This window comes from Hermetia illucens, chromosome 3, assembly GCF_905115235.1.
Source record: "Hermetia illucens chromosome 3, iHerIll2.2.curated.20191125, whole genome shotgun sequence".
NCBI lineage: Eukaryota > Metazoa > Arthropoda > Insecta > Diptera > Stratiomyidae > Hermetia > Hermetia illucens.
Window position 1 is genome coordinate 153,241,971 of NC_051851.1, and position 27,328 is coordinate 153,269,298.

At 43.3% G+C, this 27,328-nt stretch overlaps 1 protein-coding gene across 2 annotated transcripts in view; it reads left to right on the forward strand.

Annotated features, from left to right (window-relative positions):
- The first annotated feature begins 14,501 nt into the window (after window positions 1-14,501).
- Window positions 14,502-27,328, forward strand: part of LOC119652228 (solute carrier organic anion transporter family member 74D-like) — a 37,500-nt gene continuing 24,673 nt past the window's right edge. Inside the window, exons 1-3 of one of the 2 annotated variants that reach the window (XM_038056186.1) lie at window positions 14,502-14,633; window positions 24,448-24,742; window positions 24,886-25,118. In XM_038056186.1, coding sequence (XP_037912114.1) covers window positions 24,553-24,742; window positions 24,886-25,118 — 423 coding nt within the window. In that variant the 5' untranslated portion in view covers window positions 14,502-14,633; window positions 24,448-24,552. Of the gene's footprint in view, window positions 15,001-24,447; window positions 24,743-24,885; window positions 25,119-27,328 lie in introns of both variants that reach the window. The other variant, XM_038056185.1, reaches the window with a different exon arrangement.

A 27,328-nucleotide genomic window follows, 5' to 3' on the forward strand; every position in this document is an offset into this window, starting at 1 on the left:
ATTGGATGATTATCTGCGTGATCTCTGTCGTCGCAAATATAATAGCTAAAATAATTCTAGAGTGCATCAAAGAAAGCTGGATCGACAGACATTGACCACATCAACACCCTACAGATCCATTTGGAAGAGTGCGCGGAATTTGGATCTTCGCTGGACCTGGTCTACATCGATTTCGATACGGTGAACAGGGAGTATGTGTGGCATGCTCTACGCGGGAGGGGCACTCCCGAGAAACTAATAGGTATTATGAGAGTGACATATGATGTAGGAAAATGTCACGTGCTGTACCGAGGATTTTCAAGTGAAAAGCAGAGTCCGACAAAGTTGCATCCTCTCACCAATATTATTTCTTCTTGTTATCGGTGACGTTCTTCATGGTACTTTGTCTACAGGATGTGAAGGAATTCAATGGACTATGATATCTTTCCTCAGATACCTTGGCTACTCTGATGACATCTGTTTGTTCTCTCACCGGGTGCTGGAGCTTGGCCAAATGGCTCTGAATTAGAAAATAAAGTCAAGTAGGGTTGGGCTGAAGATAAATACCAACAAAACCAAGGTTCTCAGTCTCACGAGTCGTCGATCAATTTGTATATCTAGGAGGCATGATTTCTGCCAACGTTGGCACCGAACTGGATGTTGTTCGACGGATTAACGAAGAACTTTTTCGGCGCACAATCCTGGCAATTGTACGCGCTGTGGTCGAAAGGCGAAACTAGCAGTGGATGGGACAATTCCATTTCTGGTTACGCTATGCAGTCGAATCCAGTCTGCCAAAATGGCCGACGGGTGGTCGTTTCAAGACACTTGGCGCAGAGCAGTATAGAATGAGTTCAAGTATTTCTGGAAATCGTGGGAGCATTTGAAGTAAACGCGAACGATGATGCGTAGGTGTGGTTGATGCACTATACCCCATTAAGGGGTAAATGGCAACTATATACGTGTATGTGTAACAAAGGCCAGTAGCTAGCCTTCTGCATTCCAAGCTTGGGAAATGGTGATGAAAGGAAAGAAGTTTCTGATATCATCTTACTGACTAACAATAAAACTTCCAGCGTAACCACTCAGGAGCGTGTGGTCTCGGGGAGAAGGATGGTGATCTGGATCCCTGGTTGGAGGTTGTGCAATTTCCTTGACTGAGATCATTAAATCAGTAACATAATAATAAAAGGGAAAAATTAAACTGACTATTAGGCTAAGGCCATCTTGGTAGAATGAATTCCACTGCATGGTGTAGCCAACAGTAGAGTTTTTGTCCTTCTTCAATATGTCAACTATCTATTGCCTTGTGATCAACTTGGTCACGAACGTGTGGGAAGAATAATCAGATCAGGATAACTCGGGAAAAAAAAGAATAACAAGGAATCCCAGGAGAGCAGACTTAGACTAATATACAAAGCACTTGAGTGACAACATGGCTTATCTGCAGGTGGACAGTACCATTAGGAGCGAAATAGAACTAGGAACAGTGATGGAAGATTCGAACAGAATCGTCATTAACGAATATGAGGCCAGTTGTTGGGCTAAAACAGTCAAGTCATCAAGGGACGTACCCATGTGAAACAGGAACCAAACGAGAATCAGAAAGGAGGTCTGTAGGTGAATTTTTAGTAAGAAAAAGATTTATGCTCAGAAGCTAGAATACTATATAGAATAGTAAGAACATTTAAACCATTGAAGTCATCCGAAATAGATACCAAGGGCATGGATGGTCTTTCTCCCGAAAACGGGTCAAAAGGATCCCTTCCACCCTAAATTTTTCAGACCAATTAGCCTGGAATCTTTTGTATTCAAAACGGCGGAGAAGGTCATCGACAACTTTATAAGAACTATGATATTAACATTCTAATGCGTAATTCGCTAGATTAGTGGCAGGATGCTTACCGGGTAGGACAATCAACCGAAATTGCCTAACTATTGATGGATGCATTACGGGATACCATAAAAACAAAAAAATAACACTGTGTGGGCTTTGGGATATCGAACGGATGGTCGACAACACATTGCACACAGAGATATGAGATGCCCTGATCCGCAGCGTGGTAGGAATTACCTTGGCCTTCTGAATGGGCGGGATCTAAGAGAGTAGCCAAATAGAAGCACCGACATGTTAACACTTTATTGTCATGAACACTACTCAAGATTGTCCACAAAGTGAAGTATGATAGTTGACGAACTCCCAGGAGAGCTAACGGCGCTGGAATACTGGAATAGAGAGCGTTTTCAATTGATGATATTGTTTTAATCTGTAGGGGCAAATATGAGGATACCTTATGTGATACGAGTCGAAACTGGACTGCGAATTACTAGCAACTGGTGGATAAAGGCCTGGTGGATATAATCCCATTCACTAGGAAGTGTAAGTTTGATGACTTGAGCGCTATCAGATTATTTGGCATGGAGGTGAAAAGAGTAACAGAGGTCAAATATTGGGGAATCACACAAGACCCAAAATTACTCTAGAAGACGCATGTTGAAAACATATATCAGAAAGCTACAAGGGCTTTATTGACTTGCAAGTTGTTGTTGCAAGTGCACTCCGAAAATGCTGCACTAGACATACACTGCAATACTAAAACCAACCACGCAGAGAGCGTTTGCAATTGATTACCTGGTATACTGATGGATCTCTCCCAGCAGAAGGAACAGCCGCCGGAGTTATGAGTCCAAGGAAAACGTACTTTGAATCAATGGCTAAGAATACGAACATATTCCAGGTGGAATACAATATAGATAGATACGCTTCCTTCAACCTCAAAAGAAACTATATGGGACAGGAAATTGGTATTGTAACCGACAGCCAAGCAGTTAATATGATATTTAGATTCGACCAGGGGGATATCAAACTGGTATGGGAATGCCTCAACAGACTGAACATCGCACGCTCTATAAGTTTGGATTCTTTGCGTGTCAGGCTACTTTGGGTTAGAAGGCAGTGAGGCAGCGGACGAGTTGGTCAGAAAAGGAACCGGGACGCCACTGAACTAACCCATGACATTCTGAGGAGTCAGAAATGAGTTCATAGCTACGACGTTAAGAGATGAAGAATAGCAGCTGAAGGAACTGTACTGGGCGAACTTACGAGCAATGGAAAAGTCCAGGGTCGCCACGGGGAATACGAATCCAAGAAACATCCAAAAACAGTTTCCGAATCATAGTAAGAATACTCACTGGATGAAACTACCACCTGGGAAAGTTAAGGATATCTACTGTCACTGTGCCCTAAGATGGCGAGCTGTGCCAAGTCAAGGAGAATTTCGCCCGCTTATTACATAGCCCGATCACGAGAGCTCCTGTGCCAGACGCGTGCAAATGCATTCAAGATTACTGCGGTCTGCACGGGGCACTGGCCCATAGGGGCCCATACCGCTAGGCTTGGTATACCCTACAATTCGCATTGCCGAAACTGCAGAGAAGGAAGGGAAATCCTATGCACTTTCTCTGCGATTGCCTAGTTCTGGCTAGAGCCAAGCTGCGGACACTGGGTAAACCATTTTAGCTGCAGGGTAGGAGAGCTGCTTTCTTTCGTGAATGCTATGGGCTGGCTTTGAAGATCCGAGCCGGCTCGACTCTGCCTCCCTGCTCCCATAACAACAATCACGGTCTGCCACGGTGTGGCATCAAAACGGTGCACCAAATCGCTACTTGGGCTCCTCGGAGCGGCCACTGATACCTACCTACCTACCTACTATCACTGTGTGCAGAATCTGCGAAGGAAATGACGGAACCTCCGCATAGGTTCTGGCCAAATATCCGGCCCTTGTGTAAAGTTGGTGGAGGCATCTGAGAAAATGCTGATTACTGGTTACCAGGTTGGAAGCCGAGAACATAATATAGTTAGTGTCGTATAAGCCTAAACGACATACTATTGTCAATAGGTGTGCTATAACCAGTAAAAGGAGTTATTTTAGGACGCAGTGCGACGTCCTTCGATAATATTATTATATTATCATTCCTCAGAGATAAAGAAAAGCCCTGCGTTACTTCTGAACCCCTGCCTATGGGTTATAAAATTGTTTCTAGCTATATAATGAAAGCATAGTCATTCTGTTCATAGTCTATCTGTCAGTGCTATGGAAGGAAATGACAAGAACATTTGGAGATTTTAGGTAATCTTTCCTCCAAGTGGCATCTAATGCCGCTTCAGCAACCGAATAGAATGCGTTTAGTTCAGGCTCCGTAGTATCCTTTAAGTTAATAATAATAATTTTTGATGCGACAATCCATTTAGATCAGGGCATTGAAGGGTATTAGGGCACTGCATTCAAGATCGGAACGATAAACTGCAGGCCTACAGGACACTGTATGAGGCAATGTGGTCAGTATTGCGTCTGCCCAGGATCTGCCGTTGCTACAACTCAAGGCTTTAACCGCTCAGCTATTGAGACGCCGTCCAGCCTGCTTGGAGTGGTAACGAAGTTACCAGAGTTCATTTCCTTTATGGAGGCTTGTGGGGGCTTTGGTTACCCTCAAGTTCCGATTTTGAATTTCAGCCATTTTATCCTCAGCTCACTTTTAGTCTTTCTAGACCTTACTGGTAGTGGCAAACGAATCAATATCCGCAGCTTGTTCCTTGGGAATCCTAGGAAAATCCGCATTTCCTCCAGTCGACCGTCCGATTTTAGATCTTGGGTGACTTTGGCCAGTTTCGACCCTTCAAGTGATCACAAATTGAGCTCACCTATGTGCGTATAAAGCTCTCCGCAAACATGGAAAGTTGGCAATTTTTTGTTACTACTCCGGTCCAACTGGGATTCGGGTCGATTTTGACGGCCACGGGAACCCAAGAATAGGTAAACTTGTTCCTATACTAGTTAAACGATCTCTTTTGAAAGTTTCCATGTTCCAACCGCCTATCAGTCAGTTTGGGAATCTTGAAAAGTCGGTACCAAATTTATTTTCTTCTTGATTTATGAGGATAATTATTTTATTATACACAATAAAGTTGAGTAGCAGCTCCAATGAATATGTCACTAATTTGGCCTACTTTTATTGCATTATCAACAATTTTTTTGAATTTCCAGTTATCAATAAAAGTTTTGCATGTATTTTGCAAGGCACCATGATTACCAGTGTGGCTTATCTCGTCTGTGTTCCATAAAAGTACTTTCAATTCAATGGATGCATTTAAAGAGCAGTAGTGACATTTTGCATATTTCACAGTTTAAAAGGCATCCCACGTATGATAGCTGCTGGTAAACTGTAAGAAATAGCGTCCTTCTCATTGATCCCTATGGTTCCAACTGTTTTTCTTTGAATAAAAGTTCACCAAGATCATAGTAAATGGCGCATTTATAATATTTACAATCCAATAAATCGTGGTGGTGATGTTTTTGTTATTAATTCATTTCATTCTTTGAGGGAAATGCGACTTCATATTAAATTACGTTCCGCCTGCATTGCTGCTAATAATGGTAATGACTCATTAAGATGCGAGTAGTCGCCGAAAACAAAATAAAAGCTACGGGAACAATGGCAACATAGATAGATAATTAAAGAGCGAAGATAAGAAAAGTGACCTTAAAGGAACGTTGACCATGTTTACCCTTAGGCTTGATAAGAATTCCAACTTCTAGGACAAATCAAGGAAATGAACACAACTCCTTTGAAATAAACTATTCCTGCTAAGGAAGGATCTCAGTCAATCCTAACTGCAAGGAAACTCACTGGTGCAGGAAGAATTTTAGGTCGATCTTGGTTGGATCTTTAGCTTAGCTAAGTATCGAATCAGAGATTGCAAGGATCATCATGGGTATCTGGCCCGTTTGCCGACACAGTTCATCATTAGTTATTTTCTGAGGCCAAGATACCCCGACTAAACCACGCAGACAATAATTAATGAAAGCTTTTTCCATGTAAACTCCCCTCAGAGTCAAGCAGTGGACTACAGGATAGACTAGCGCAGAATGCAGCTCCCTGGGCGCCAATCTGTCAATTTGTCAAATTCATTCCACGTGCCAAGCTATCTCTTGCGGATATTGAGGGATTATCTGAACCCCGTTGCCCTCCTTGAAAAAGAGCGCAAAGCTATCTACCGCCGTAAGGGCGAAAACTTAAGAGAGGTGGTTACCCGTGAAGAACGTCAACGCACCCTTACCGAGTGGCAAATTTCTTGGCAAAATGAGCCAAGGAGCAGGTGGATTGCGCGGCTCATCGACAATTTAGACCCGTGGTTGAACCGAACACACGGTGAGATTGATTACTTTCCCACACGACTTCTAAGTGGGCATGGAGGTTTTCAGGCTTACCTGCACAGGATCGGGAAGGCGCGATCTCCTGATTGTTTCTTCTGCAATGGAGTGGTGGACGACGTTGAACGCACTTTTTTCTCTTGCGAGAGGTGGGACGGTTTTCGTCAGCAGCTTTATGCAGACACAGGGGAGCTCTCTCCAGACAACATTGTCAGAGAGATGCTGAAGAGCGCTGGCAGCTGGAATCGTATTGCGCATTACGTTCGGGCTCTTCTTATTGCGAAGAAGATTGAACTCGACCGGCGGAGGTAAGAGGTGCACTAAACTGGCAACTTCTTTCCTCCCCTCCCCTCCCGTTGGTGAAAGGAATTACCTGACTTGAAGGGTCCCCCGGGAGAGCGGGAGGGCTAGCCCGATGTAAAGTGTCAAACGGTTCCAGGCTAATTCTCTAATGACAGGGAGGTGTTTAGTTGGTAATCCGACAGCGTACTGTTGTATCCTATTCTCAAAAAAAAATCTGTCAATTTTTCAGGATGATATATGGCTTGGAGTCAACCTATCTGCCTCTGGGATATGGAGATGTGGCTCTCCAGGAGCCATAACCTATCATCCACCAAGTCTGTTAGTGAGTGGTGAAAACCATATCCTGCACGAGATGACCATATTATTAACAAAACGCTACGGGTCCAGACTGAGAGTTCGAGTCGCCCCCCCCCCAATCTAGGGTCTCATGCGAACCATGCTCATTAAATAGTTTGAAGCCAGCGGTAACTGAACTATTCAAACAGACACTGATGCTTGGTCGCCTGAATGACTAAGCTTGACTTTACCGGAGGCTATTGCCTCCTAACTCCCATACTCGTGGAATTTATATGAGTGAAAACACAAAGAATAACAACAGCAAATACAAAGAAAAACAACAACCACAAACAAGCAGGATTCCGTACCGTACACAAATTGTTCCACCAGAAAGAGGCATACCTCTGCAATACTGATAACCAGGTGATAACACCCAAGAGGGGCAATTTGGGATGTCAAGTATAACATTTCCCTGCTGCGAAAATCACAATTAATTCAAATCTAAGATCAGAATCCAGGACCAGCAAAATTATGTCTAAGGTTAGGATATCAGACGTCAGGAAAAAAAAACAGGCCTGATATTGGGGTTATCTGCAAGAAGGCTTAGAATCAGAAGCGGTCATCAAGGAGAATTGGAATAAACCCAGGTCTTCAACAGTGGAAACGAAGAAGAGAGGAGCAGCACAGATCAGCACAAAAGAAGGGGAAGGCTCCCGATAAACCGACCCGAAGGAGAAGTTCTCGGGTAGGTTAGGACCAGGGTAGGAGCAGAAGACCCGTTGTTAGCTATGCTAACGCGATGAAAGTCATCTTGAGAAAGTGCTCATCCGTGGTAAGCAGAAAATCATCGAAAATCGAGTAAAGGTGTAATGGGTGGAGTGCCCAGTTTATGTTTAGCAACATTTCGACCAGGTTACATATTGGTAGACCGCGCGACGGAGGATACAGCGGAGTGGCTCATGATCATAGTCTGTAAGTTACCAGGTTGGAGGGAAGCAGAACTGTCGACGTGTGTTGTAGATAACATATCACGGGTATACATGGAAATGGATGAACTTCTGAAACTGGTAATCATCCAGAATTAGGGTTTGCACATTATTATTATTATTATTCTGTTTAGGGAAAGTCGCACTGCGTCCTTGAAGAACTATTGTGCCCCTTTTACTGGTTATAGTGTACTTATTGATCATAGTAACTCAAGCGGGCCTATAACCGTTAGGAACTTTAGTATGTTCCCTATTTCCAGATCTTTCAGCTTTGCTTCTGGTATTAAGTGTTCTCCCAGATGCCTCGACCTACTTTGCACAAGTGCCGGACACTGTCCCAGGACGTGTATAGAAGTTTCGTCCTCCTCCTCACAAAACCTGCAGGCAGTGTCCGTAGGTATCCCTAGCTTCTCTAGGTGATAGTTCAGCCGACAATGACCGATTCGGAGGTTCTTTTTGGTGAGGTTTAAGAAATCCTTTGTGCACATGGGTTCGTATCCCCCAATAAGCACCCTGGACTGCTCCATCCCTGATAGGCCCGCCCAGTATAGTTCCCTCAACCGTTTCTCTTCATTTCTTAGATTCATAGCCATGAAACCGTTTCCGATTCCACAGAAAGGTTCTGGCCCTTGTAAAGGCGTCTCTCCTCCCTTCTTCGCTAGTTCGTCCGCCGCCTCATTGCCTTCTAACCTAGCATGGCCTGGAACCCAAAGTATGCAGACCTTGTTGGACGAGCCGAATGTATTCAGTCTCTCAAGACATTCCCATACCAGTTTAGAGTTCACCTGGTTGAACCTAAGTGCCTTGATCGCTGTTTGGCTATCGGTGAGAATAGCTATGTTCTGCCCCCTCTAGTTCCTTTGCAGATTAAAGGAGGCACATTTGTCTATGGCGTATATTTTTCGCCTGGAATATGCTAGGTATCTGCCCATTGGCTCAAAGTACATTTTCCTTGGACCAATGACACCGGCACCCGCTCCCTCTGCTGTGAGGGATCTGTCAGTGTACCAAGTAATCAGTTGCTGGTTTAAGCCGTATGTCGCAGCTACGCTCTCCCAGTTTGCCTTGTTACTCCAACGTGTTTCAAACTTCTTATCGAAGTGAAACCTCGTTGTCATGTTATCCCTCGGTATCAGTAATTCGGGATACCGCCTAGAAAGAATATCAATCTTCCTTCGATTTAGGCAGCTCCCCGCCTCACTCATACTACCGGTCATCCTGAATATTGATCTCCTTGCCTGCATCTATATTGCAGATAGAGAGGGGTTAATCCCAGAAGGAGCTTCAGGGATGCCGTTGGGCATGTCCTCATTGCCCCACTGATACACACGCAAGCCAGCTTTATGTAATTCCCTGGCTTGTGTGCTGAGTTCGGTTCTTTCTGCCCAGATTACCGCTCCATAGGTAATCATTGGCCTTACTATTGCAGTATATATCCAAAGTAGTATCTACGGGCTGCAACCATTTTTTGCCTGCTATGGATCTGCAAGTCATCAGAGCCCTCGTGGCTTTCTGACAAGTGTTTCCGACATGTGTCTTCCAGAGTAATTATACCAGAGTAATTCCCAAATATTTGACCTCTGTTTCTCGTTTCACCTTCATATCATGTAATGTTACGGCTCTCAGGTGATCAAGCTTACGCTTCCTAGTGAATGGTACGATGGTGGTTTTGGCTGGGTTGATCCGCAGTCCCACCTTCTTGCACCAGGCACTAGTAAGTAGTAAGGGTTTGCACATACGATTGGGAAGAGTATTTAGAAGCAGAGCGGAAGGTGAAGGCAAACTCCTCATAATTGAGGTACAGGACTGATCCCTGGAGGTGATTGAAACCACAAGCACCGCATAAACTACAGATTCGGTACCATTCAGATGCATATTCACAAAAAGAAATCAAAGGACGATATTTCGAAGAACAGATCACAGGGAAGCGAACCGAGATCTCCAAATAAAGCATGTAGGTTATAGAGGCTGAAGGCGCAGCATCGAATAAGGTAGTGGACCTACTGAGTAATGAGGATGAGAGGCTGCGTAATCTAGACCTATATCTCCTAAGGCTGACGCAAGGAGAAGTATTCAGATAATTTGGAACTTTTCTTGTAAAAGATCAAAAGCTTGTCCAATTTTTATATCCTAATGTTTCAGAGAACGTAGAATACTTCCCAGAAGAAAACACCCATATTCCACCGGAAGAAGTCGCTGGTGATACAGGAAATTTTGGCAAAGGATTGAAACGAACCACAGAAACATTTACCTATTCAAGGCTGTTGACAAGGGTAGAGCAATATCCTGTGCTTGTCTGAAAAAAGAAGATAGAACATGTACAGGGTGCACCTCGTATTTAATGGGGTCCTATTCCACGGTGCGGGACAATCACATTTTGTCTGGTAGCCTAATAACAGAAAAGTTGGAGAATAGCAGAAGAGATATGAATGGGGACTAGGCCGGAAGCGGAAGCCAATATTTTTCTAGTACTACTTATTTTAAGCTCCCTCCCAAGGGTGATATGGAACAGTACAGACTTGGGATACACTCCAAGCGTATAGGGATTAGCTAAAGTTTGGTTTAATCCAAAAACGGGTAAAATGAATCTCTGAAGGTTTTGGATAACAACATTAGAACTAACACTCTAGCGCGTTAGTAGTCTTGGAAGAGCTAGCAAATATAGGAATAAAAAGATTCAGGATTGCTCTGACGATTTTGTATTAATCTGCAGGGGTAAGGACACCCTATATAACAGAATCCAATTAGGATTGAAAGTTACTAGTAACTGGTGCAGGAGAGCCGGGCTGCGCATTAACGCATAGCACCACTCACAAGGAAGCACAAGTTTGTTCACTTGAGAGCCATTAAACCGCATGGCATAAAAGTTAAACAGGAAACAGAAGTTACGTATTTGGGAATTACACTAGACCAAGAAGTCCTCTTGAGTAGGCCCATCAGGAGCATATATATAAAAACTACAAGAGCTTTAATGGATTGTAGGATTATAGAAGGAATGAAATGGAGGTGCACACCGAAATTACTGTGATCGATATATACTGCAATAGTAAGGCCGACAGAACCTTCAAAGGCAGTCCTGAAGCAATGAGAATATCACCAACGGCATTTCTGAAGGTCCTTCTGGGTTGGCTCCTCTTCATTTGCACATACGGATGTAGGTAAAGGGGGCGTATCAGCGAAACGGAGAGCTTCTTAAATCGAAGAAGCTTCACATTCTTTCTAGGTACTATTCCAAATCACTGTGGAATGACGAAGCGATTCATGGCCACGTTTCTAGTGATGGATGAGGAACGAGTGAAGGACCAATACTGAGTGAATTTACCAACATTACCAAATTACCAACAACAAGCCTACCCAGGGAGAGCCTTTGGATCATAGCGAAAATACCCACAGGTCATTTCAGATTAAATTACGAACTGCGGAAACCAAGTAAATTTATGGACAATATTTGCAAATTTTGTGAGGAAATGATGATGGCTGAAACTTGCACAAAAGTATGTTAAGGCACCTGGGTGCTACGGTAAAGTGCCTAGAAGTAGGAAGCATCCTAAGTTTCCTGTCGACTCATATCGGTAAACCGGACATGTTCCTGTGATCAGCCTATGCTTGTGAGCAAAGTTTTGACAAATCACCTTATGTACAGCATTACACCTCGCTGTGTATTACACCGGTATCATTACAGTGCAGCCAGAAATCAAATGATCCAACGTCTCTAAAGCCAAACCACACATTCTGCACTGGACATTCTCCACCTGCTCTTTCACAATGAGCTTTTGTAAGGCTGGGTGGCGACCATGCTGTCCTGAATGGCACACATCTCTTTCTCTTACTAAGGAGTTTCCAGCACACCGGAATCGACTTCGAAGCTTCCAAACAGGACCTGATACCACCCACGAAGTGTACCAACAAGACTGATGGCAGGCACTTAGCCTACACTGCCAGAAACTCACTATCGTTTATGGCCAAAAACAGCCAAACATAAATTTACTAAGTTTGATTCTTTTTAAGGTTTTGTGTGTGAAACAAAACCTTATTAAAATCGAGTCGATGTCTGTCTGTCTGTCACACCAGATTTATTCAGAAATGGCTTGCTACGAAAATTGGTAAGAGGTGGTATGTTATTCCCTTTAGTATGTTGTATGGCGTCATTTTATAGTGAATTTAAAGGGGGCTTTTCGTAAAATGTGGCCATGTGTGGTATTAAATGAGAGGGTTCAATTAGTACTTTCCGAAACTATTTGATATCGGGCGAGACGTAGGGGAGTGACGGCTCAAAATATGACCACCAAAAAGGTCTCGTGCTGCGAACCTATCCAACCGACAAATTTGAAAAAAATCACAGTGGTGCATCTCTACGAAATCTAAACCTAAAATACATCCGGTTCCAATATCTGCACAAATAAAGTCAATGATAGTATATTTCCACATTTTAGAAATTAACGCGGAAACTCCCCTTATGTCCATCCCAGAGGTACAAATGCATTGGTGTAAGGAATAACAAGATAATAAGGTACAATTTGTTGGTCAAGTTTGAAGAAAATCTAACTATTATTATCAAAGTTATAGGTGGTGAAACCTTGCCATTCTTTGTGAATTTCGTGCATTCTACAACGTGTATGACGTCATCATCACATATCAATTCATCAATACCACAACCAACTGAGTTCAGATGAATGGGTTCGGAAAGAAATAAATAGACTTCTACGAGTTAGATTCAGCTTTTGCAATAGCCTGGATGTCATAACACAAGGGGGATGTTTCTGATCACCCCATATCTGTAGGTACATCTGAAAAGTATATAAAGGCTCTGCAGCCAGGAAGTCAATCGATCATGCTGGACAAGCCTGTTAGCACTAATAGGATCCTTGAGGAAGACTTTCACAGTCCTCCAGCCGGCCTGAACAGAGTGGACCACGTTCTGAATATTAAGCAATTTGATTTCATGATGTAACTACAGTGAGTATAAGCTAAGGGGGGTCGTTTCTGCATTTTAAGTCCTTTCCAATAAGACCGGATAACTTTTCCTTTGGGTTACGAGATCATAAAAGAGCGGGACTTCCGCTTTATTAGTAGAAACTGGTCCACCAAATTTCGGGGAGTCAAGTGTGAAGCTTTCACCGGAACAAGTTACGAAGGTGGAGGGACAATGGGAGGCAGCGAATTGACTTCGGGAGTTATAATTTCACTTTTCTTCCCAAGAGAACGTCATAGTCTGAAGTGGAAATTTACTGAATATGACGGTTCTAAAAGCCAGGTCCTCAACGTCAAAGTTCAAGAACAATTTGCCAGTCAGTCAAGCTAATGAAAACTTCTTAAATTTGTTTATCAAAATATCAATTAATGAATTATTAAATTAATTCAAATCAACAATGCCATGCCATATACACATGAATGCATGTAGGTTTGCTGTTAGCATGTAGTTAATCCGCTTTAGCTGATAACAATCGAAATATGAATGACTTCACGGTCGCCAGTTTATCTTAGAACTCAGACATGAACAAAAAACAACCCTTATCAGATCTTAATGAATAGAGATACAAAGGAATTGGCTGGTCTACTCGCAATATGCTCACATAAATTTGAAATAGGTATACATGTTCGTATATTCCGTATTGATTCTTACTAGAAAAACACAAGACATTTGGGCTAGTACTAGTCCGACTTCAACTTCCAATAGTTCACAGTCCGATTCTTATCAATTAAATGCGGGGTGGAAAACAAATAGCAGCTATAACTTTCTAAAACTTATCAATTTATGTCCTACACCTACGATTGTGTGATATGTAATCTTAAAGAGTTTAATTACCCAAAGGAATAGCGCGGATAAGCTGTAGGTAGCGCGACTTTTGCATATTTGTGTATTGTACTTTATCTCGGCTCTTGGTAGTAATGATAGCGTTTTGTGCAACCTTCAGAGCAGTGGCTTGAAACTTAGTTGGTTGAATGGATGGACCAGGGAACAACCGACCCGTAAAAGGGAATATATAAAGTAAACTACCCCAGGGGCAAATTCTGAAAGAAAACGTGTAATAAGAATTCGTGTTATAACAGACCCCTCTCACATCGCGCAAGCAACGTATATCCTTAGTAGTCCCATTTTTATGGAACCTTCTATTCGACTCCGGTTTACACAAATTTTCTCCTCCGTTATTTTTGATTCTGTCATCGCACCCTGAAATAGGTCTAAGGAACTTAGCCCGCAAGAAGCAACTAGGGTCCACATCGAGGTTCTAGCGAAGGAATGGTCAACCTTCACAAATTTAAAATAACTCATATCGATATCGATTTATAGTCCAACTAAATCTCCTACACCAAATCCTACTGGTTTTAGGGTCATCACCTGGAATCGGACTATGGGAATACGACCCCGGTTTTCCGTGAAAAAACGCGCAATGAGGATTTTCCTCTCGTATTACACGATTTTGAGCTATTGCCCTTAAAACCCCCAAGTAGATTACGTCTAGGCTTGTCCGATGAGGATGAATGAGTGACTCTACGTAGGCTTTGACCCAGTACCCACTGCACATAAAGTCATAGCCACAAACAGATTACAAGCCACTGATTGCATCAATCGTACTATAGTGGCTATCAGGTTGCTCGATAGTACACTTATGGGATTGCTGCTAATCTTGACTCTAACAACATCTTATAAACTGTAGATAAAAGTTTATTAAGCGCATTTACAGCATCTATATATTATCAAATCTACACACATCACTATTGTTGTTAATACATATTCGTATACTTCTATGAAGAGTCATCGCTCGTAATCAGCTGGACACTCTTCGTGGTCAACTTTAATTTATAAATTATGATTAAATTGGAAGATCGAGTCCATATGAAATAAGACGTTAAGTTGAACGGTTTACCGTCAAATGTAAGTATCTAGTTTACTATCAAGTGGACTTGAAGAGGATTTAAGGGGATATAGGTGATTTCGGAAGTGGCGTCTTGTGGAACTTAGGAAATTTTCAAGAAACTTGTGCATAGTGAGATTTCCTTGTTCAGTTTGTCGAGTGTTAATTGTGAATAGATAATTTTTTATGAATGGTGGGAAACCGTGGAAAATAAGGTCCCTCAAAAAATGGATATAGTGTCGCTAACTGCTAATATGTGCAACTAATGAAATCAAGTGATCAATTATATTCATATAAGCAAAACAGGAGACAATCATTGAACAAGGAGAAGCTGCTGTACTATCTTTTTTGGGTGAAATCATATACTATAAGTGTCGTTCACCAACGGTAAATCTCAGTCTCCTTGAATAGATTCAGTCGTTGATATTTGGATACTTGTTTTTTACTGTTTCTAAATCCTTTCTATAACTCAAATATGGTGACCCATCGTGTCCCTATACGAAAACCAGATAGACGTTTCCTCAAACCACACTGCCTTTTTCAAATCTTTCAGAACCTAACTCTTTCGGGAAGTTTCATAAATGATAAAATATCATTGAAAGTACCTTTTTTATTGAAAAAAGCCTCAGTTGTGCGTATCTTTTCGTATGCAGTGAGTTATATGTGACCAGCAGCGTCTGTGTGTCAGTCTTCTTTTAAAAATAAAGTAGAATGCATCGAAAGTCATTGCGTAGGGCTTTGACCCACGCCCTGTAATAAGAAACTGTCTATAGACACCAGGTCACCAGGTTACAGGCCTATCGGCTTACTCCGATGATGATGATCAACCTCGGGACTCAAGAATTCGTGAAATACTCGTTTTTACGTATTCGGGTCCCACTTACATCAGCTCAAGTAGCTTTTCTCTACAGCAAATATCAGGTACCCAAAAAGTATGTGCTCCGAAGTTTTATATGTGTTCAACCAGACATTGAAGGCTAAAAGTGAAATCATCATATCTAAAACGTTGTGGAAGACGGAACTCGTTGCTCACTCTGGGAAAGTGGAAATTCATTGCGTTGTATAACCAGCCAATGTGTCGGTCTTTCTTAAAATGTGACCTATCCACTGCACTTTGACCTTCTAATAACACGTCACTGGTACCTGACCCGTGCGCCGATGTAAGCTTGGATTTTTCGAGTGGAAATCACTTTCCAAATATAACTCTCACATACACAGAGAGCATAGGGAGAATATTGACTTAGAGCAACTTCAATTTGATGTTAGTGCTGAGATAATTCCATTGCCAGATTTTAGATAAAAACAGCGGAAGCAAATGTTCTACGCCCACGATATCTTGCTCATTCATCATCATCATCATCATCATCAACGGCGCAACAACCGGTATCCGGTCTAGGCCTGCCTTAATAAGGCACTCCCGACATCCCGGTTTTGCGCCGAGGTCCACTAATTCGATATCCCTAAAAGCTGTCTGGCGTCCTGGCCCACGCCATCGCTCCATCTTAGGCAGGGTCTGCCTCGTCTTCTTTTCCTACCATAGATATTGCCCTTATAGACTTTCCGGGTGGGATCATCTTCACCCATACGGATTAAGTGACCCGCCCACCGTAACCTATTGAGCCGGATTTTATCCACAACCGGACGGTCACGGTATCGCTCATAGATTTCGTCATTGTGTAGGCTACGGAATCGTCCATCCTCATGTAGGGGGCCAAAAATTCTTCAGAGGATTCTTGCTCATTAAGGCAAATAAAAAGAGTGCGATGACCGATCAGACTGAGAACCTCCATACCCAAATCAAGAGCCATTTGCCCAAAGTGCACGATTAGGTCAGAGAGCAAACAGCGTAATCGAGATGCTTGAGGAAAGATATCTTAGTCCATTGAAACCCTCCGTATCCGCTGCAAAAGGCAACATGAAGAACGTCACCGATAACAAGAAGAATTAGTATTACAACCTTGTCGGATTTCGCTTCGGACTCAAATTCCCCCGGAATTTCAGTTTCATGCAAGTCATGGGATTTTGCTTCTTGTATGTCGCTTTGATAGTAGATGCTCTAGATCCATTCGAAATCTTTCTTGAAGTCGATGAAGAGCAGGTGAAGCAAAGATCTGAATTCCGTGCAACGCTCCAAAACAATCCGAAAAATATTGATCAGCCCAGGAGATTCCAGGCCAGAAACCCGCCTGTCCTTTGCGGACCAGCTTCTGAGGAGTTCTTTGATACGTTTGAGGATAATTTGAGCCATTATCCATGTGATGGCAGGAAACTGCCAAATGTCCCTCCAATTGTCACACTCAAGCCATTATTTCCTGTTAGATATATTGATAATCGTCCCTTTCTTCCACTCACTGCGAAAGATCTTGGATTCCCAGTAATTAGGAGATGAATGAAAAATTCTTTCGTGATGCGAAATAGGGAAGCGAAATCATTTTTATTCACGGCAGCTTCTATCTCCATGCCTGTAATAAAACTTCAGCACATCACCTTCTCTTACTCGCGGCGACGATCCGGCTCTAATTTTCAGCAGTCAGCCAAATTTTATGGCACACCTTCGAAACGTGGCTAACAACTCCACTTTCACTAAAGAAAAAGCGCTTTCGCATAATAATCTCGTTCGAGGCCGATTACAGCTTTCTCTTATTTCGAGATATCTCCTAAATATTGGTGGTGGAAGATCCAGAAATCCGTAAACCTCTAAACCATTTTATGATGGTGTTATCAAAACCCACCTTGGCATTTAGATCACCCATCACGACCGCAATATCATCTTTCTGACTTCATCCAGTTGCTCATTGAAAGCTTCCATCTCTTTAGGATTGGAAGTCTCTATTCGTACGCAGCATTGTCTTCTTCTTCCTTTTTCGTCAGCTTTTATCCCGTTCACAAGCGGGGTCGGCTCGTCGGGTTCGCCATTTGACTCTATCAAATGCCTAATCCTGATGCAATCACGAGGTTTTTTAATCCCCATTCAGCATATCAAGCCACCGTTGTTCCCACCTGCCTTTTGGTCGCTTACCATCGACTTCGATGTTCAGACCAATCTTGGCAAGCCAATTCTCGTTAGCGCAAATTACGTGACCATACCATCGAGGACGCCTCTCTCACGGTTTTTCCACGATTTGTGCAACCCCATGTCGCTCACCGATATCCTCATTTAAGATGTGACCAAAAATGTGTCACGACACGCAAGACACCTTTCATTGTCTTTTATAGTCGGCTAACACTGCGGTAAATTTTAGATTTGAGATGTTCGTTGATACGTCGATCACAAAGAACACCAGTTGTGGAACGCCATTCCATCTAGGTTGCGTTAATACTTGAAGTAATTTCATAACGCAGTTCTCCATTGGCTGATAGCATTGACCCGAGATATTTAAATCGCTCAGTTCTGGACAGATCACTGCCGCTGACAGTGATTGTGTCCGTTTCTAGGGGATCGGTCATCAAAAATTCTGTTTTATTCAGATTCAATCGGAGACCATGTTGCATAATGCGATTATTCCATTTTAGGACAAGTTGCTCGAGATCATTTTTGCTATTAGATGCTAGGAGCAGTGTATAGGGCGCTGGACGTTGGATGTCCTGTGTGACGGTGTCTATCACAAGAGCAAACAGGAGTGGTGAGAGGGCGCTTCCTTGATTAACACCAACAGAGACACGAAGCGGTTTTGATACACCCGCCACACTTCGAACTTTACTCTTCGGATCGTGATAGGGCAATTGAACCCAGCGCACAAGTTGTTCTGGCACTAAGTTTTGTAAAGCATACCAGATGAGTTCATATGGCACACGGCCAAACACTTTCTCTAGATCCAGAAATGCAATGTAAAGAGGGCGATGATTCTCACGCTGTTTCTCCATGAGTAACCGCGCGGCATGTATTGTGTCAGTAGTTCAGTTCAGTTCTCAGTTTTTGGCAAATCCGGCTTGATTCACGGTTATTTCAACGATTTCGCGAATACGGTTGTCAAGAATGCCTTCAAAAATTTGCATGGTATGGTATGATAATTGGTACGTAGCATTATACTGTCGAAATTTTTCTTCTTTTGGGCCGGAATCTTTTAATATTCTGCCTGCTACCGGTGCTCAGGACATGAGAGCGTACCTTGCGATGCGATTTGCCAGAAAACAGTAACTCAGTGCCGCAAGATAGAGAGGAGTGCTCCCCAGGGTCTCACCATCTTACCGTGCTTGACACCAGCATTTTCAGCATGTTTCCCTAAAATGCTTGCCGAAGTTTGAGAAAGTGAACATTCTGAGGAGCCTGTCGTTAAGAAACCTTGCGCATTCCAACATAGTCGAAAAATTTGCTCCACCTGAAACGTCTAGATATTAGACGGCTCTTTCCTCCGCTCTCTCTCTCTTCTCTGTAATCGTGGGCATAGTTGCCTTTCGCTGGAAAATGAAAAAGGTCAAAACCTCCCGCTGGCTCTTATTATGAGAGACTTTTACTCAATAAAACCACATCCAGCTTTTTACACTCCCCTCTCTGGGACTGCCCAGAAAGATAAGTCCCGGGGTTGGATTAGACCTCAACTGTAGCTCGTTGTGGTTCTCTACCTTAATGTTTTCTTCAGAACTCTGCGTCTCGTAACTACTCATAGTTTGCAACATCTTTTCTGCTTGTTTCTAAGCCTGCAATGTCTACAGCTTGAACCCACAATTTGAGGCGTTTAGCGCCTTTATGAGACAGTTTGCAATCTTGTCTGGTGCAAAGTAAGCCTCAGGAGAGAACATGTTGCATGCCCGAAGCTTACTATTATGTTAATGCACCTCTACACGATAACCTCCATGTTCACTCAAGAATTGTACCACCTCATAGTGTAATGCCCGTGACTTCAGCCAATTTATCTTTCAATATGCCGAATTTGCAACGATCAGTTTATGGTTTCTCTCTCTGTTTTCATTCTGCGATAAACTTCCCCCGTATCAGCTGTCATCGGAATACGCTAATCTCCCTAGTGGCACACACTTTATCCTAAAAACCTGGCGTTCTTTACATCGTGGATTGCGCAGTTGTTTCATTTGTTCCATTACGGTTTTAAGTAGACCAATCACCATATTGACTACGACGATAGTTGATCCTGGCTTAAGAGATCTGAACTACTCGTGAGACAGGCATCCTTCGTTTTCTGCGATAGAAAACGTTCACCAGGCATATCAGTTTATACGAGTAAAGGTCACAGATTCATTCAACTTCAGAGTTCAGATCGGTTTGGACCTTTGGACCTTCGTTGCGCTTCCTGCACCGAAAGTCGCAGTATGGAACTAGTCTTGCTAGTCTTCCGGAACCTTCATCAGATATTACATCACGGGGCAGGCAAAAGGACTAGAATCTCAACTCCTTTCAATATTATCCCCATAATCGGATATCGTTTTGTGGGGCAGGCGAGTGGGGAGTGCCATAAATTTCATTCCGCTCCTTTCCTCAGTGCGAACCTTTTTCCAATTCCTCCTCTTTCAGTTGATTGTGAATGGCTTATTCACTGCACTGCTTTAATATTTTTTGGATTAGTGTCTGGACCCTCAGTGCACTATTCTGGGTGCCGCCCTACCTCTTGTGGATGTTGAGGGATTATTAGAGAGGTCGTTCTCTGCTTTATGCGACGCTGGATGATGGAAATCGCGTTGGGATAGCACGGGGTTTATTCTGTACAACAATAGATGCAGAGAACTTTGCAAGTTGCATCTGCCTACTAAAGAAGAAAAGAGCTGGTTGAATTGAAAGGAATTCCCTGACTGGAAGGCTACTTAAGGCGGGAGAGCAGAAGCAATATGTCAAACGATCCCAGACTATTTCTTTGATGATGGCGTGGTGTTTAGCTGGTAGTCCTATGGCTTGCCCATGCGGGAGTCCAACACTCAGCTGGTAAATTCATTCACCAACCATACTCAAAAAAGCCCACAATGAATGGATCGAATGCCATGCACAGTTTTTCTCTCCTCCATAATTCTCAAACAGTGGAACAGGACCAACCCTGGGTCCTCCAAGGCATCATAGTACACACAAGGACTGTTGTCACATCCTAAGTAAATAGCCGCTGCAACCGCCATACCCAGCAATAAACTGCATGCAGCGACAATTTCACCATGCTTTCCCATCAACCAGGGCTGAATCTACCGAACCAGTCGGAAAGCCTTACTTTTTGCGATGTATTCTATTTTCTTTATTAGACGGCCAAAGTGAGGTTAAGCTTCATAAGGCGATGTTCCTTACAAAATCGTTGATCCCATTCTCTGGCTTAATACTAGCGTTTCATCTCCACCGTCAGAATGTCAGTCGGTATTATTCCAGCCACTCTGCAGATTGCGTCTTGCAATTCCAAGCGCGCACCAGCGATATACTGTTGCCTAGTATCTTCTACGAGATGGCTTCTCCAATTCACCAAAGTGGTCCCATATAAAACAATATCAAGGTGATAACTTTAAACAGTAGTAACTTTCTTAGTTGCTTTGATCCACCAATATTTGAAATGTTGCGCATACTTGCAGAAGTTGCCTCTACTTCTTTTCCGTTTATAGCCAAGAGATAACCTTATAAAGTAAGATAAGTAGACCTCTGTGATCGCGCCGAAGAGTCCAGTTAGTATTTTGATGCACCGTCTTGATGCCATGATTGTATAGGCTAAAGACGAGGAGGATCTAGCTGGCCCAGATTTTCAGAGAGCCACCCCGTGGCGTTCACGAAGGATAACGGTTCCCCCAAGCTACAACTACAGATCTTCATTAGGTACCAAAATAATTGATTGCTTAGTATCCGCAGCCGGGCTCCAGCTAGACAATTGCAAAAGAAGTGCCTGAGGGCTTCATCTTCCTCTCTTCTGACTCATGACCCCCTACATAGTTGTGGCCCTTACAAACCACCACAATTTTGTACAAATTTGCGCGCTCATGGGCCGAAAATTCTCCAGGGTGAGTTTTGTTGCAGCGCATGAACCTGTGTCATTTGGAGTCAAAGGTTGTCAAGTAGTGAGAATAGATTCCTAACTTGAGATTCCTCTGGTACTCGGGCTATTATGACAGACTCTGACTGAGTTTTTCATGATTCCCAGTATAAAGGATAGGGATGTGGGATAGGGGAACGGCTGGTTTGACGATGAATGAAACCTAGCAACGGACCGGAAGAATGCCGCATACCGAGTAATGTTGTATTCTCAAAAAACGCGGGCCCGCGCGGAGACTTATCACGAACTCCGTCGAGCGGAGAAGCGACTTCACAGACGGAAAAAGGAAATCTGAGAGAACCAACAAGTCTGTGAACTCGAAAAGTACTAGGGGCAACCTCAGCAGGCGCGCAAGTTTGACCAACAAGTCAGCAGGATGAAGCCTTATACACCTCGACGCTCATCCTGCCGAGACAAAGATGGAAATCTGATTTCCGACAGAATGGGCATATTGGAGCGTTGGATTGAGTACTTTGATGAGCTACTGAGCAACCAGAACATCGGCGAGTGGGAGGTCCCGCCAACTGAAGACGACGAAAAAATACTGCCACCACCAAGTTTAGGAGAAACAGTTCGTGCAATTCATCGGCTTCAAAATCATAAGTCGCCAGGAGCCGAATTGGTTAAATATGGAGGCGACCAGTTACACTAAGTGGTTCATCAACTTGTGCTCAAGGTATGGGACAGCGAATCAATGCCTGACGATTGGCAACGAGGCATTATCTGTCTCATACATAAAAAGGGAGATATTACACAGCAATTATAGAGGTATCATGTTGCTGAGTACCATCTATAAGATATTCTCCGCTATCTTGCTAGGCCGGATAACCCCATATGCCCAGAACATCATTGGCCCATACCTTCACTCCAGGCAAATCAGCAACAGATCAGATTTTCTCTGTGCGGCAAGCGATGGAAAAACTGTTGGAATATGGACAACAATTGCACCATCTGTTCATCGACTTTAAAGCCGCCTATGATAGCATAGCCAGGGTAAAACTGTACACGGCCATGAGAGAATTCGGTATCCCAACGAAATTAATAAGACTGACTAGGCTGACCCTGACCAATGTGCGAGGCCAGATAAAAGCAGCAGGATCACTTCCGAGACCATTTGACATCAACAACGGTCTACGACAAGGCGATGCCCTATCATACGTCCTCTTTAACCTGGCCCTCGAGAAAGTGATCCGTGATGCTGAGGTAAATGCAAGGGGTACGATCCTCTTGAAGTCCACCCAAGTACTGGCCTATGCTGACGATATCGACATCATGGGAAGAACCACCCGAGACGTACAAACTGCCTTCACCCAGATCGAGCAGGCGGTGATCGACGCGAGATCTTGGGCTGCACATCAATGAAGGCAAGACAAAATATATGGTGGCAACGTCAGCACCGAGGACGAATCAACCAATAACATCAAACCGCACTGATTAAACACGAAGAAGAATAAGGATAGGAGAATACAACTTTAAGACCGTTGACAATTTCTCCTATCCAGGGTCGAAAATCACAATCGATAACAGCTACGATGATGAAATCCGCGGTTGTTGTCAGCCAAAAGAGCCTATTTCAGCTTACAAAGACTGTTCCGCTCGAAACGTCTCACCATAGGGTCAAAGCTCTTACTGTACAATACTATGATCTCGCCAGTCCTCATGTATTCCTCGGAAACTTGGGTTCTTAGCAAGAAAAATTGCGAACTCTTGGCCGTGTTCGAGAGAAGAATCCTCCGAGAATTTTTGGCCCCCTACATAAAAATGGACGATTCCGTAGCCTACGCAACGACGAAATCTATGAGCGATACCATGACCGTCCGGTTGTGGATAAAATCCGGCTCAATAGGTTACGGTGGGCGGGTCACTTAATCCGTATGGATGAGGATGATCCTACCCGGAAAGCTTATAGACTTATCTATGGTAGAAAAAGAAGATGAGGCAGACCCTGTCTAAGATGGAGCGATGGCGTAGGTCAGGACGCCAGACAGCTTTTAGGGATATCGAATTGGTGGACCTCGGCGCAAAACCGGGATGTCGGGAGTTCCTTATTAAGGCAGGCCTAAACCGGATACCGGTTGTTACGCCGTTGATGATGATGATGATGATGTGGGCCTTTACGATGATGGTTTACCCTGGGGTTTGTCTCTTCTAAGGAGAAGCACCGACACCTTTTCACTTCTTTGGAAAGACCTGTCTCTCCGGCAGTCTACTCATAGAATCGATACATTATCCACTTAGGCTTTCTATCATCTATGAGCATATTTTTCCGCGTTCACAGTTAAACTGTAGTAAATATGTAGGTTGTGTGCCCGGATAGCTGAGTGGTTAGAGCACAAGGCTGTCGTACGGAAGGTTGCAGTTCAAATCTCACTCTGCCGTGGTCAGCACAGAAAGGTCACGACCATCTCTGTTGACCATGTTGTCTCTGATGAGTTCGTCCTGGAAATATCACCCACCCTTAATAACACTAAGAGGTATGACATGTTCCCCTGCTCCGTTCTTGCTTCCTGTCTGATGTCATTTATGAAAAGGTGAAACCAGCCACTCCGGCTACAAGGAATCTCTTAGCGATATGCTAGTATTCGTCGCTTCATGTGACCTTTGCAGTTTATACAATAAGCGATAATGTTGAGTTGCTGTGGCAAGATGCGGACTGAAGTACCATTGGCCTACGGATAGCATGGTGGTGTTGATTTTGTGCAAAAGTGCTTTGATTCACAGTCTGGTTGTGCCTGATCGCTTTGATATTCGTGTCATCTAACTCATCTCGTTTCCATATTATCTCAATAACTCAATAACTTGACTCTCTTGTCAAAAGATATTCCGACGACTATTAGAATCCGTTTTTCAAATTTTTCAAACTTAATTATTTTTTTTCCTTTTGCAGTGACTCTCGGCTATGAAACAGCCCGCAGCACCATCAAGCTAGTAGTTCTACTTTAGTCATCCTTAAGGTCCGGTAGATCTCAACGAAAAGGCTTAATACAACACAATGCGAGATAAAAACTATGCATGTGGAGTGCGCTTTTGGCATCCAGAATGGCTACAAAAATATGCTACCACGAAATGGTTTCTAGGAATTTATGGGCTGCTTGGGACCGTTCAAGCAATGTCCTATATGTACTTCATAGTAACGCTTACCACGATAGAAAGAAGATTTCACATGCCTAGTCAAACAACAGGTGAGTATTAGAGTCTACCGACAACACTGCTATGTTTTTTATTATGATTATTTCCGATTAGGGTCAGTTGTCCACATCTATACTAATTTTGATATTGAGCGTTATCCTTTTTTTTTATTTTATCATATTTATCTCTCTTTCAGGAATCGTTCTCAGCGGTAACGAAATATCACAAATCCTTTTATCACTCATACTTTCATATGTGGGTGGTCAAAGGAATCGGCCGTTATGGATAGCCTGGGGTATGGTATTCTGCGGATTATCTTGCTTCATCCTAGCATTGCCACATTTACTCTATGGTCTTGGAGATGATGCTTTCCACCTTACCAAAGAATATTTTGATATTGTCGGAACAAAGGCCCACGTGATCCTTGGGGTGAGTAATACGAATCATCCTTCTCCTTTTTCGATTTATTTTATTCCAGGTAAAGCCGCCTTACCGGCATATTTTAACTAACTAGTAGCTTAGTCGCAGCCGTGTCTATCAGTCCTATGCTCGTACTCCAGTTTAGTTTAGTTTAGTTAACTGGGCGGAGCCGCAGCTCCGAGTACTCAGGCCATTGTTAGGCCCATAGTACTATCCCCTGCTCCTATGCTCGTAATCCAACTTCCTACAATGGCTTTGGGATGGCTCAATTGGTACTCTACTCTCTTAAAATCTCTCTCTCTCTCTTAAAATCGGTCCGATATTACAACGGATAAAGATCCAGGGAGTGGGGTGAAATCAGGAAAAATTATCTTGCCCTGACTTCCTTTGGAACATTTAATCTGTATTGTTCAAACATTGTTAACCTTCAAATTATGTTGTTGATTTTGACCCCTTTGCCCTTGTAAGCAACAGAAGCTCAACAGCTAGATTTTACCTTTGTAAGCCATAATTGATCGATTTTGCGATTATGAGTTTGTTCAATTACAAAGACAGCTCAACGCTAAAGTTTGATACATCTCAACAGCCTTATCCACCTATTTTCGACAGCGAACAAATATACTTTCTCGAGCTTATGACACGTAGCTCCACGATAATTCTAACATTAATCCATCACGATTGATTGGGGAGTGGAGAGGAAGAAGGTAACTATTAGAAGCCTCGCCATTGATCGAGCTCCAGTTTCTTGGTAACAAGAAGAATCCGAACGTAATGCGGAACATGGCTCTATCTGTTAGCACTCCTCAGTATCTTTCTGTCAAGGAGCAGCAGCTTCCCTGTGTTTGCATAAAGTTGCTGACGAATCCCATCCCAGCTTTCAAAAGCAAAAAGCGTGATCGACGTCGCCTACATCCCCATTGCAAAATGATTTCCCTATTTTAAGCAGGTAAGACTCAAAACTCTGTGCCCACTTAGAAGCTTTAATAATAATAATAATAATCGTTGGCACAACAATCCATATTGGATCAGGGCCTTGAAGTGTGTTAGAGCACTTCATTCAAGACCGTAACGGTGCACCACAGTACACTGTGGGAGGCAATGTGGTCAGCATTGCGCTCGCCCGAGATTATTACCCTGATTTGACTCAGGTACTCATTCACAGCTGAGTCGACTGGTGTCCGACATCCAATCACGATAACAAATTCCTCTGCCCCCAGCGAGATTTGAACCGCGACCTTCCGCTACGACAGCCCAGCGCTCTAACCACTTGAGCCATCCGGACACTTAGAAGCTTTACGCAGGAAATAGTCAGTCCCACCGTGCCCTTGATACAGCCACGCCTCGAATAACTATACAGAAGAGGATCAACTCCAGCGGTAAAGCGGCAGGGAATCTGATTGTGCACCTTTCGGGTAGGGAGGAGGTAGCCCGAGACCCATGTGGATAATGTATTTGTGTACCGATTTCGCCTAGATGGTTTTCTAGTGTGCGTTTCCTCATCTTATCCCAGCAGGAAACGGATGCATCCGGAAGATTGGTCTCCATCAAATTTAAAAAAATGGGCTGGGAGTTTTTCTCCTGTATATAGTCTTCATGCGCCACGTGGAGTCAATTTGCCTCTTGTTTCGTTTTGCCAAGTGTGTTGTCAATCATTTAGTGTACGTTGGCGTTCAGGATCAACCACCTCCATCAAGTTGTAGGATCTACAATGTTTGCCATTAGCCGAGTTAAGGCCGAAACTACATTAGCAGCTTCTACTTTGATTCGCACGAAAAACACGTCTTTCAGTCTATCGCTAATCCAAAGTACTTAACCGTTGGTTTTGAGTCGATTATCGACCAGCCGATCGATATGGAACACAGGATCGGTATTCTTTCTTTAGTTAGGAAAACTACTTCGATTTTTTTCATGTCGAGTTTTAGCAGACTATCGCATGAAGTGATTCAGAGGTACTGACGTAGGATGTATTTCCCCATATGATCTCTATCCTCCTCTCCCTTTAACGCCTCATAGAACAGCAGTGCCCGAATATCCGTAAGAGATAGCTCGGTATGTGGAATGAATTGTCTAGTGTGCATAGAATGTCTTTCCATCTTACGGAATTGAAGACATATTTTACATTAAACGTTACGAAGAACACTACTCGTCAAGATCAGCGGTTGCGTATCTTTGCTTAATGAACCGCATCCACGGCTTGCATAACAGCATCCACCGTGGAT